The following is a 13,409-nucleotide window of genomic DNA, read 5'->3' as shown; positions in this document are numbered from 1 at the left end:
TAGTTGACGAAATTTGAGCGATAAAGTGCTGCTGCACATGACATTTTAATGATTTCCTAGAAAGACGCTTTCGTCTAACAATAAAACGGACTATACATATAACCAATTCTCTGAGAAACGCGGGTATGCGTTGGCAAATATCGAAGATTCGTACGTTTGTTTCGAATTCTGTAGGTATCGTCTGCACAATCGATTCGAATGATATTGCTAAGGCGTTTGGAATGCTCCGATAAGTTTCGCCTGTTATCATACATCGATAATCGCCTACCGTAGCAGCGTTATTATCTCGGAATGAATAAGTTTTACAACCTATCCGTCTGGACGGTCGTTCAGAGCCGAACGGATCACGTTTTTGATGGAATACGAGAGAATAACTGCGCTAAGAATAACAAGAAATAATCGATTTTAGGTTGAATCGATAATTTCGATCATAATCGATTATTTTTCACTCGCGATCGCTTTTTGTTTTATCAACCCCATAAACGACGCGATACAATATCAATTTATATTGTTAAAGTATCAATTATTATCATTGTATTACTTATGTTACTAAGATACCTATTTGCCATAAAAAGTCAAAGATAAATGAATATTTTCATTCGATATTGAAAAATATTATGAATGAAACTATGAATCATCAGGAAAACTTCTGCGCTGTCAAGACTGTTCGGTAATTTTTTTCGACCCGATTAATCGGTGCATTGATTATTTTTAGCTTAATGGCCATCGCTAATTACGCTTACGAATCACTCGGCCTGAGGCTATTCTCCTGAAAAAACGAAGATGCACGAACAGGTTGTCTTCTCCTAAAAGTAAAAGTCCCGACACAACATGCGACACCTTTGTTATAATCATATGACGGTTATATTAAGATTCAGACAGGATAAGTCCCGTCTTTTAAGGCTTGTAGAATAAATTAAGTTAAACCAATTGCGTATTACATTCGCAGAAATGTTTCTATCGAAACACTAGTGACGATTATTCATTACCAAGAATATATGTAGACGTAAAAGAGGTTGACATTTTTATACGACTAGAATTTCGATCCTCCAATTGTAACAGACATGCATTTAATTTGCATGACGAATCCTACGCAGGCCAGGAACCAGCTGTCATGCGAAAATCAACAAGTTTCAAGGAATCTTGATACGTCATTAAAAAAGAACTGTCACATAGCGTTTCTTACTTCATCGTATTCATCAAAATGGTGGCTTTAAAAAAAGCAATGCGTTCATTCATTCCGATGAAATTGAGTTGTCACGATTATACCAGAATAGCCGGGTTTCCGTTTAGTACGGGCAATAGGGGACCCGTTACTCTTGTCTATAATGCACTAAATTACAGGAGTTATTTTTTTTCATAAATAGGTTCAGTATGACGTACTGAATGTAAATACACAAAATCCTTACAAATTTGAAGGGCGGAAGTGCCGCCATTTTGAGAAAAACCGTTTCGGTCTATACCTCCTTAACCGTGCACTCTAGGCCCAAAATGATAATGACCTTTATTGTAGATAATGATATTTCCTATCTTTTTTGTTTTATAACTTTTTTTCTATCACTAACGGTTCACTAAATCTATTCGGTGGATATGGATTAATAAAATTTACGAAATCATGAGAACTATCGATGGATTAACGATATCAAATAATACGTTACACCGTAGATCTGTAAATTTTTTACTGGTGAGGTCGTAAGTAATGGAGTACTCTTTGTAACGCGTTGAGAATCCTTTCTTGCAAGAGAAGCAGGATGAGATAATAGTTGTTAGAACCGGCTCCCCGATAATCTGTCTAGTATAATGAGCAGAATTCATCGTCAATCATTCGTCGTCTTGTACCATTAAATCAGCCAGCAAATTCACAACGGAATATTTCTTTGTCGTTGTCTGATGGGGCACTTAATTCATCTAGCATCAATCAAGCAACCAAACGATAATTTTTTTAGTTGCAATAAAGAAAAAACAACAATCATTTTTCAATCTTTACAAAATGATTTCGCATAATATACATAATGTCAGAGCTGATCCTTCGGTGATCGGAATTATGCGTCTTACACGACGACTGCGTGCCTTGCAACAACAATACGCGAGAGCTGTGCAAAAATGGGCAGTTTGGATCTCTCGTAGAATTATCGACGATCTACGTCAGGCGGATGGTCTGCTGATCGGTTCGGCGCTAGTGAATCAGACACCTTTAAACAAGGCATACCTAGTTTTGCGGTGAAGAATCCGCAGTCCACGAAAATAGAACCCCGAGTCATGGATACACCAGGAGGCACACCCACCCACCCGTACATCCGACGGAGTACGAAGAAACAATTTTCGCGTACAGGCATCCGATCGGATCGGATACACCCAATATTTCATCAACTTGCACGCCGATTGAGTCCAGTTGGGCAATAGAAGACGGATATTGTCCCAAGATTGCGGTGAAATATTTCAGGAATGCTTGCTCCGCGATAGCGGAGGTGTTGTTTATCGCAATTTAGGTATGTAGTTGTGTTAAGGTTTGCCTGCGAGCACGTCGAGTGATAGAAATTGAGTAAACGGTGTTGCCGTCGTGTTTATTAACGAATAACAAACACGACGGTGCACTAAAGCCCGCTCCTTATTCACTTCGTTTTCGTGTTTGTGTAATAAGCTATCAAAGTTGAAAAAGCAAGTGAGTTCAATCGTTACAGGGTTTTCGTACGCTATTTGGAATCTGATTTTTAATGGGTTTTTGTCAGTAGTCGCATCAAAGGGATACGCTGAGAGAAATTTTTAGTTCCGGTTACCGCTCGGTCTTCAAATATTTTCACTTTTTACAATGATCGAAAAATATAGTTCTAGGTAGAAAATGAAAATTAATTTTCTAGCCCTTACCGGAAAGTCTAGTATCCGTTACTATTCTTTCTCATTACAACCACTCTTACTAGATTTTCTTGCAACTGTTGCGAAAGTTTAATGCTAGTGCAACGATAAATTAACGTTAAAGCCTTGTTTGGCTGAAAAAGTGGAGTAAACCTCACAAACTGATTTTACGTTGTAATTACCAAAAAAGGATCGACGATAGCGCAAAATAGTTAGGCGTACCTCGTTTTTCCTAATTCCAACAATATTCAAACAGTTTTTTTAACGATTACTGTAACATCATTGCAGCCTGAAAATAGGATGTTTTCAGTAACCTTTAATACTAATACAATCAATATTACCAAGTAACCAACTTTACCGTCTGAATATCGATTTACAAACAACAGCCTGCGATTTTCCGTAACAAAAAAAAAAAAAAAAAACGAAACAAGGTTTGTTATCTAGTAATATACCTACGTAGAATGTACGAAGTGGTGCGATAGAACAAAATTTTAAGTGCAATCTTTTTTCTCAAGATCGATAGCACTTTGTATATGAGAACGAATTTTTTTTCTCGACAGACTCAAAATTCCCGTCTTATTTTCCAAATTCCCTGAGTTTTCTCGATTTTCCAGGTTTTTGCTGTGCGTAAGAATCCTGAATTCAATTATTGAAAATTCTTTTGTTTCTTTCACCGTGTTCTTCGTTTAGTGTATTTGGTGCGTAACTGTTTGCAAAATCGCAATCACGAAAAATATCGAAACACTGATAAATCGTGCAAATATCGGTGACTCTTTGTAATTATATATCGCACAAACGGTCCGAGTTCTCGTTATCCGTTTCGACTTTTTAACGTGTATACATATAAGTTTACGCAATTTTTTTTCTTAACGCAGAAGGAAACACAATCTAATCTGTAACAGAGACGTAGGATAACTTACAACTACAATTCAGCGTAAATACGAGTCGTGTATTTTTTGGTATATTATACAAAGTCTGGCGAATCGTTATTTCAATTGCCTCCACGCGTCCAAGGCTGACTTTTAACCTGCGTACAAGTGAAAAATCTTGGTAATTGGCAGATAAATACTACCGACTCGTGCGTGGTCAACTATTATGACCGATCTACATATTACGGGAGGATTTATCACGCTTATAAGTTCAGATAAGCCGTGTAAGATAAACTTCGGTTACTTGCCACGTATTTTAAACGGAATAATAATTAACACATTTACACATGTCGCATATACAATCGGAAGAACACGTAGTGGTCAACTGATTAACAGACGGCACATGATTTACGCGCTGACTAACAAATTACAAGAGCGGCATTCCATTCGGATAACGCTCTCAGTCTCCCAGCATTTTATCAAGTGTTATATCGGCGACGGTGCCTGTTCAAATATAGTTATTTCTTAATTTCGCGAAAGGAGTTTAAAAAAGCCGTTACCGACGCTTGAACGAGTCAGTATTTTTCGTCAATCAAGCGACCGCGGGATGTCGCTCCTATTATCGCCAGATCAATGTCCGTATAACTTGTCAATAAATCGATCGATGGCTGTATTTGGATATTAAAAACTACCCAGAACCCAGCACGCGTTCGATGTTTAAATTCAAATTTTAATCAACGTTATTTGGAAGTGACCTCAGTGTACATCCCCGTCAACTCTTCGATTGGGGTGTGTAACATGCGCTGGAAATACGCTAAACGTGCATCCTGTTCTCCTATCCAATTGAGCCACGTCAGAGTTTGCGAATAATCGAATATGATTTCGGGGTTTCCCCCTTAACGTCAACCGAAAGAGAAACGAATGGTCGTTGAAGCGTTGTAGGTTTCTACCTCGATCAAGCATGAATATGTAATATGTATAGATCATATAGATCCTTGTAAACTCCGCACCGAAGTGCAATCGTTTTCCAAGTATTTCTTCGTATATCAAATCCCGAGCGTTGCGATTATTCCGATACCCAGGGAAAACCCTTTAATTTGCATAAACTTGTGTCATACCCGCTTGTATAACACGGACGTTTAGTAAACTCCGCAGACGTTTCGCATAAATTATGCACCATTACGTGTCAACTCGAGGCCTTTGATCGCACGCTTCGCAACGGTGTATATTATATTTTATTCAAAACTATTCTCATACAATGTAGTCTTCGAAAGAAACATACCAGTTCCTCTTCTCTTCTATTTTATATCTACGTATACACGATGGTGAAAACGATGTTTTGATGGATAACGGTAAAAGAATTTACCAACCGATTTTCCATCTTTTCAAATAAATGGCAGATAGGTATACAAAGAGGCAGGAAATAGGGTAGTCTTGTCTCTTATTATTTACCCCGTTTCTGAGGGGAGAGAGTAACGGTTATCTTCTCTCGCATACATCTTCGGTTCACAATTCGTTTCGTTGGTTTTCGACTTGTCGTTTACGGCATTGGCTAGGAGAGGACTGCCGAGTTTGCTTACCCTATACTCGACAACAGAATGGTTCTCTGGTATTTCTCAAGTCACTCACTCGACATTTGCCACTCCATACGGCGAAATTCTAAGCCCTTGAACCTTGGGCCGCCCAAGGCGCCAATGGGTCCGACCCGAAACCGCCCATTCCACGAGGAGGATGTTTAAACCTATTGTAAAATTTCTATTCAAAGATTTTCCCGTCTCGATGTCGCGTCTGTTGGGAAAAGGTTTTTCGCTTCTCGGTTGGTAAGGAGAGGCGAGATTCACTCTCCTTACTAATTGGTATGCGCTTCACGTCCAATTGGTACGTTAGGCAAGCGAGTGAGTAAGCGAGTGAGTGAGTGCTTAAAAAGTAAGAGTCTCTTCGAGACGGTGAACGGTCGTCTGTTAGTCTATAGTTGATTCCACCGCCCCATTCACTCGATCGACGACCACCACTGGCGGTCGTTTCTTTTAGCAATAGTCGAAGAGTGGACTGCGCGGGCGTCGCGATGAGAACGCCTGCGTTCTGGATTCGAGCAAAGGGACGCATGCACCGCAATGTAGGTACGATACAAATGTGTGAGTCCAGCCCACCAGCACTGAGTTGCGCGTTACTTGAATTACACTCCGTGCCTGCGCTTACCTCGAGAAACTACACCATATACCGCGCAGCAGAAGCTCTGCGCGTGTGTGTGGTTCTTCTGTAGTTCGAGCACATCACGGTGTCCTGAAACGATCCTGTAACTACCTCGCAAACGTAGGAGGTGATAAAGTCCGACTTACAATTGCCGGTGCAGGATGCTCGAAATACCGTAAAACAAGAAGAGCATGATTTTTTAACCGCCAATCAGACTTCCACGATAACCCGATTGCAATTTCCGGCGAGAAACGGATAAGAGAGACCTTCGACCGCGGTGCCACTCGACCACACCGACCAGACTCACATCGATCGAGGACGTTCATGACCCACCAAGGAACCAAGTGCCAAGTAGAAATGGAATATACCGTCTAGTGTAAACGGGGCTTTAGCGTCTCGCTGGTACGCGACTCTCGACGGATGGGTAGAGTCGACTCGAGTCGAGACTGTTCGTGGGCGAGAAGGTGCGCGGGGTTCGCGGGGGTTGCGCGGGGGCAAGGCTCTGGCAGTAGCTCCCAGGCTGTGAGGCGGCGCGCACCGTGGCATCTCATGACAGACCGGCTGCTTTTTCCTAAATAGACATACTTACCAAGCTTGATGGAAGTGGTGGCGGTGGAAGTATTCCGGTCCCGATGATCCGTGCAGTGTGACCTGGTGTCGTCGGTTTTACGCAGCGAGGAGGAAGAACAGGAGGAGGAGGACTGTCAGAGGGCAGCTTTGCTTTTTCCCGCCTCGGTGCAGTTTCGAATAATAGTATATGTATAATAAATACCCGCAGTAGACGTAGGTGTAATACCTGTAAGTGAGGTGCGGTGAGCTGGACGGAGATTGAGAGGAAGAGGCGAGGACCCGTAAGCGGGACGTGCGGATGTGCTGGATGAGTTGGTTTGCGGTTGAACGGACTCAGCGTGATACTTACGGCATTCCATTTGGCGAAGAATAATGTTGTTCAAGTACTATTCCTCCGTGTTTCTTTACAGAGGTCGTTAATCCCCGCGCGCGCAACTCGCTCGCGCTTCCAAAGGTGAGAGAGATATCATGCCGCGGCCGCAGGTTCGCGGCTCGCAAAATCGCGGGCCCGTTCGAAGCTGGTGGTGCGGGAACAGAGGGAATAACAGCAGCGGTAGCCGGAGCTCATCTGCAACGGGTGATTTTCTAGCCCGGCGTGGACGGAGAGTTGGGAGTTCAGAGGTGAGCCGATCGGTACCGATTTGAGAGGAACAACGTGGTCATGGAACGGACTACGGACCTCGGCCTCGACTGCTGATACGACGGTGGCGAAGACTACTGGGACGAGGACGACGACGAGGACGAGGGTACCGCGTCATCGGCACCGGGAGGCGAGAACCAGAGCTTAGCAAAGAGGGGCGCGAAGAGGTGGAGGCCGAAGAGCAAGGGGAGGAGGAGGAGGAGGAGGATCGGGGCATCGCGGTCGATGGCGCAATGAGCGGGGCCCCTGCGAGGGGCCCGGAGGCCCAGCGTCCGCGACGCCCGCACCACAAACGTCACCGTAGCGTCCCGGACCCATCGGAGCCACCGGACCCCGAAGAGCCGGAGGAAAAACGGCCCAAGGTGAACCCGATATTCCTCTGGGCTTCGCAGCGGGAACAGAGGATAGTCGAGGTCCGGTGCGAGGACTACGACAAACGGAACAGGATAAAGCTGACCAAAACGGCCCAAGGCTGGCGCTCGATACCCCGGACCACCGTAACTCCAACGATCATGCCGTCGACCAGTGGGACTGCCGCCAACTCGCGGAGGCACCGCCACCATCACCGGGGACACCGACACCATCATCATCATCATCATCACCATCGTCGCAAGTCGCGGGAACGAACGTCGACCGAGGACGAGGAAGTCCTGCGACGAAGACACCTTCTCCTTCAGCCACGAGTCGTTCTCCAGCAGCTACGACTCCCCCAGGTTACCGCTGCATCGGCTGACCAGGAAGACCCAAGAAGGGAGCACATGCTTGGGCTGCTCGACGCCACCGCCGCATCTCCGGCCATCGCAGCTATGGCTGCCGACACTCCAACCGCCGATTTACCCGACTCTCCGAACCATTCCCACGACGAGCAAGTTCAAGCGGTGGCTAGTGCACCGTTACCCTCAACGTCACCCTCTGCGGGGACTAACGACACTCAGCATCGACGGCGACCCCCACGATCGCAGAGCGAAGATACGAGGGCGGAACAACGCGAGGATACCAGCTGGTCGAGGACCAACCTTGGCTCACCGGCGAGGATACTGAACGCTCTGAGGAACACGCCTGGACTGTCGGTCTCGATTGCAGGCAACCCAGCGAATACCGCTAACAATGCCGAAAATTCGCCTCCACCTGGCTCCCCGGGGCACCGAAAACCCGGACGACCACCACCCGGATTGTTGGTAGCGATGCCGGCTGATACCGGTGAGAGTAAAGCACCCCATAACGTTCCAGCGCTGATGTCCGGTCTGTCCATCAGCATTCCGAGCTACCGGTACCGGCCGCGAAGCAGAGGGATACCATCCTGCGTGAGGAAAGTCGATCTCGATTCGCCCTGCGCCGGATATAACCCGAAGGTCGAACCGGAGGACCTCGACGATTCAAGGTCCCAGGGTACCGTGGTCCAAGCTTCTCCGCAGCCCAGTGGAATACCTTGTTCACCGGCCGCAGGTGGAAGGCCAGCCTCGGCATACTTGGAACGGCTGCTGCCCAGTCCACCGTGTTCCGTATCGTGTTCGGAGGACGCGCGGAATGACCTAACCCTGAAGGGTATACTCGCGTCGCCGAGTCAGCACCATCGGCAGACATCGACGTCCCATCTGCAGCTCCAGATGGAGACGAACAACAACAACGACAATAACCACGACTACGGTCCCGTTTCCCTGGAATTCGATTCACCAAGTGACCCGGCATCCGAGCTACGTGAACTCCTCAGGGTATCCGGTCACCTCATACCTGACCCGCTCCTCGTCCCCAGGGACGTTCTTCCCGCGCTGGCCGCCGCTCCAGCCAATGAAATTCCTCGACTACTTGCCTCCCGACCGGAACTCAGGCTTCCGCAGGCCTTGACCAGGCCAGAACTACTCAGGGATCCGGATCTCTTGGTCATTTCTCTGGCGCATCTGCAGCACGTACTCGACTACAGCGACGGACCGGTACCGGCTGATCGACAAGACGATGAAACAAGGCCGAAACTGACCTGCAAGCCGATCGGCACCCTGATGCCAGCCCCCATCGATCTTTCGGCAAATCGTCCCAGACATACGACCAACGGTGGGTCGTATCCGCTGCTCAGGGTCCGTACCACCGGGCTACTGAAACAGGAATCGGAAGTCACCTCCACCGCCGCATCGCCTGAGGACTCGCAATTTTGGCATCCTTTGTTCAGCAGGTATGGGGTTTAATTAAATTCCTAGCGTATTGCGATATCGGAAGACAGTCGAACTGCACCGACTTAACTAGAGGACATGAAAAATAGCATCACAGGTGGAACACAATTGTCGTCAACTGTTGGCTGAGGCATGGAAACGTTTCCAGCTTCGAGGATCGATTTAATTCTATTTTCTGTCTAGCACAGCGTAACGTTGATCGATGCATTATACCAACGTCAGAGTTGTTTTTACACCGCGAGTAGGTACATACATACATTCAACATCTGTATAGCGATGATGTTAATTCTTAACCACCCCTAATACAGCGATCGATGTTAGTCTACGGATGTTCAAGAAGGGAAGGGAGGGGGGAGGGGGGGTGTCCGAAGAAGTTATTTTAGACAAACGTCAACGAATTCAACCGGTACAAATTGAAATTGACTTCGTACTAGCGGATTCTCTCATTGTTTTCGCCTGCCTCGGAGTGAAATTCAAAACTCATTGGAGAACAGTGCGAAAGGTGAGACTGAACAGCGGCACAAGTAGGTTGCAGAGTCGCTCCATCTCTCTTTCTCTCTCTCTCTGTATCTCTCTCTTCCTCTCGCCGGATAGTTTCCCATAAGAGCGAGTACGTTGACCCGCGGATAGGTACGCGAGAGATAGATATAGAGGTATACGGGGGGGGTAGAGTAGATAGAGTACAGAACGTGGAGAGGCCGTCGCCCGGCGGACGTTTGTCTCTCGTTTGACAACGAGGTCCGACCCGACCTCCTTCTCCCCTTCGCTCTCATTAAACGACCATGCTCCGGTGGGCAATCAGATCGAAATTGTCCTCAATGTTACAGCATCGAAGAAACATTCCACGGCAACGTTCTCGCCAAAGATCACGTTTATCACGACGTTCCGCAAGCCGATTCTATAATACTCTTAACGCGACAGGGTATGCGACATACGTACAACGCGTACTTTGCACCTCGGAATTACGTACATAGGCCGGAGAACGCGTATATAGTGACGCAATCCGCGTATATGGGACTGGGCTACGAGTCTATCGATACCTGTACAATGCACGTATAGGTGTAACATACGAACGTTATTCGTTCAGGGTCTGCGCAACATACATCAGGTGCATACGTGCATTGAACTCACACTTTTGCACCTTGCTTTGGCGGTCGGTGACTTTATTTGGGGCGGTTTGGCAGTTTTTTTTCTTTTTTTCTTTCTTCTGTTAATTGAGAAAATTACATTCTTAATTTTTTTACTACGTTCTTGTGAGTGAAACTGCCAAGTCACCCCTAGGCATGCCTTACCTTGGAGGGTGGTTTCACCCCTCCCCCCTTAAGGTGTTTAATGGCAGATGAAAAAAAAAAAAAACTTGTCGCTTAGTTTTCAGCCTACTGTAACGTGTTACAAAAGAAATAAAATCGGAGAGATCGACCTGGGATACCTTCCTTGTCAGTCGTTAGCGTTCGGCATAGATATAGGTATACACCATGGAGTATAAGTGGTACCGGTGGCTATTCGTTCTACACTCTCGGTTTTGAGGGGCGCAGGCGCCTAGCCGAATTCGTCGCGCCCTGATCGATCTGCAAAATCCCAGCCGTGCACAAGCGCGCGCATACATCCATGTTAAATTCACCCTCTTACACCCCCGCGGTAAGCCTGGCGCCTGCACCACCTCCGGCTTTCGGATGCCTATAGACTCCATGGGGTGGATGCGTGGTGGCGGAGGGAACAGCTGGCGATGGGGTGGGGGCAGAGGGTTGCTATTATAACAAGACGATGTGCAGAAAACTGAACGTGTGGACGCCAGGCATTGGATCACACGCGGCTGCAGTCGTAAAGAGTCGAGGGGTGTCGAAACGGGAGATGTTTTGATGTGTAGGCAATTTTTTACTCCAGTTGAAATAATACATATACGTGTATGCAGTAGGTTGTTTTTTCTTTGTCGGCTCTTGTCGCCAATAAATTTCGAAACTGTTATACGTATGCGAAAAGACTCGTTCGTTACAACTACGTACCCGGATTCGACCAATTTATCTTCTGACCAATTTTATACTTCTTTAATAGGCGCAAAAATTATTTACGGCGGTACAAGTGTATTCTTATATCCATATTAATCGATTGCACGTGTAAATTGTTTCAGTCAAAAAAGGCACCTGCATCACCTTAACCAGCATCACTATCACTACGAGCAACAGCAGCAGCGTCAGGTCTATATTCAACAAGCCGAAAATCAGCGACAACAGCACCATCAGCTGCCGCAGCAGCAGCAACAGCAACAACAGCAGCAACAGCAACAGCCGCAGCATACACAGCAGCAGAATCATGGATCGTGGCACAGAGCCACGATAGCGTCATGACCGAGATCCAGTTCGGATATCTTTAACCACCAGGGAAGAAGTACCGGGCACGGAAATCAGCATCACCCCTAAAGCTCCGAGCTGGATGGATTGTCTCTCGCCGAGTATGAAATTGCGCGCACTTATTTTACTGCACGAGTGTTAAAAATATATCGTCTGCGATAACCGTGTCATGGTCAAAGAGGTATAGCTATATGTGTGCATAATTTATGTGATCCGTAACACGTGCACAGGCGTTGTTAAATGTTTGACGAACGTTGCGGTCACCTACATACGTAACATACGCGTATATGCGTTTACTAATTGTACACGTGTTAAACGCGCGTTCATAAATTGCAACCACGGCGGTGCCATTGTTCGCTTGAACCTAGGTATGCCTGTGTATGATTAGTTTTATAAATACGTAATACCTGCGCTGATGTATGCCGCGTGCAACGCGGCCTCTATAGCTGTTACATTTAAAGCGAAACCAGTGAAAATTATTATTTATTATATACGGAAATGTTGTAAATAACGGCTACGCAAGCCGCTGCTAATACTACCATTATTACTATACTATTACTATAATCATTACTATTATGTACGACAATTGCTAACCTTCGACGAGATCAAGTGCGATCGCTAAATGCATCATATATGTATACCTATGTATATTTACCTATACCATGCATACAATACTACTAGTATAATAATATTGTAAGGAAAATGTATGATATTTATAGGTGCTATACCATTGTTATTAAATTAGATATATTATACGATCTCTGTAGATAGATAATAGGTAACTAGATAGACGGAAATGAGATGATGAATTTGAAACAAAGAGGAAAAAAATGTTAGATTTAAAACTTAACGTGCAATCGGCAGCGTTTTACACGTAATATATATATATACATATATGTACCGTGAATCGCTTAAATCAAAAGCAAATCGCACCCTCATTTTCGGCATAAAAATTTGCCGAGATGTCAAATGTGTAGGACAGGCCAAGCCCTTCTCGATTGTTCGGTGATATTCGTTAACTCATTAATTCATTTAAATCGATCATTCGATTTTTCTCAACAAAGTACCGATCGACGCATCCCTGATATTACGATGCTCAGATCGTGGGGTTGAAGTGTGATTGCATGTTGTGAAAGAATAAAATATAAATGAAATGGAGGAGAAGAGGAGAAGCCGTAAACCTGCGACGTCTATACGTGATACGAGTATATGATCTGTATCATATATATATATATATAGATATACATATTTACATACCTACATCGTATATACACGACCGTTCGTATATACCTGTATTATTTATTTATTGATTAGTTTTACGTAGAAATTCGCGATCTATATTTGTTGTACCAAACTGACGATCGATCAATTTCTGAAAAGTCGAATCAAGCATTGATTGACTCTTACATGTAGATTTCATTGTACCTATAAATTTACATAGTTCTCTTTTAAGAATTGATATGAACGTTGATAGAAGAAAAAAAAAGTTATGATTTTGTTGGTTCATTATTACTTATATATATATTATATATACGAATATCAGAGTGATAAGATGTCTGTAAATATATGAGACCATTACAACGGTGATGATTCAGATGTATTGTTATTACACCAATCTTCCTCTCACCTTTTACCACTTTAATCCCTCCATTGTATTGTTACCTGTTTTTTTTTTATCCTTACGAGAAAGTCATCGATTTCATATCACCATGCTCGAGATTGATTTTTCCAGAATCTATAGCCCGAAGGGGCGCGGGGGAGGGGGCTTCAA

At 45.1% G+C, this 13,409-nt stretch overlaps 1 protein-coding gene across 1 annotated transcript; it reads left to right on the top strand.

The window, feature by feature from the left end:
- The first annotated feature begins 5,914 nt into the window (after positions 1-5,914).
- On the top strand, positions 5,915-13,234 carry LOC124305195 (bromodomain-containing protein 4B). Its single transcript, XM_046764324.1, has 2 exons — positions 5,915-9,292; positions 11,419-13,234. Exons 1-2 carry the CDS (start codon positions 7,359-7,361, stop codon positions 11,633-11,635), a joined length of 2,151 nt encoding a protein of 716 aa, XP_046620280.1. The 5' UTR covers positions 5,915-7,358; the 3' UTR covers positions 11,636-13,234.
- Positions 13,235-13,409: the final 175 nt, after the last annotated feature.

This window comes from Neodiprion virginianus, chromosome 5 (genome assembly GCF_021901495.1).
Source record: "Neodiprion virginianus isolate iyNeoVirg1 chromosome 5, iyNeoVirg1.1, whole genome shotgun sequence".
NCBI classification, from domain to species: domain Eukaryota; kingdom Metazoa; phylum Arthropoda; class Insecta; order Hymenoptera; family Diprionidae; genus Neodiprion; species Neodiprion virginianus.
This window is presented reverse-complemented; position numbering and strand designations above follow the sequence as displayed.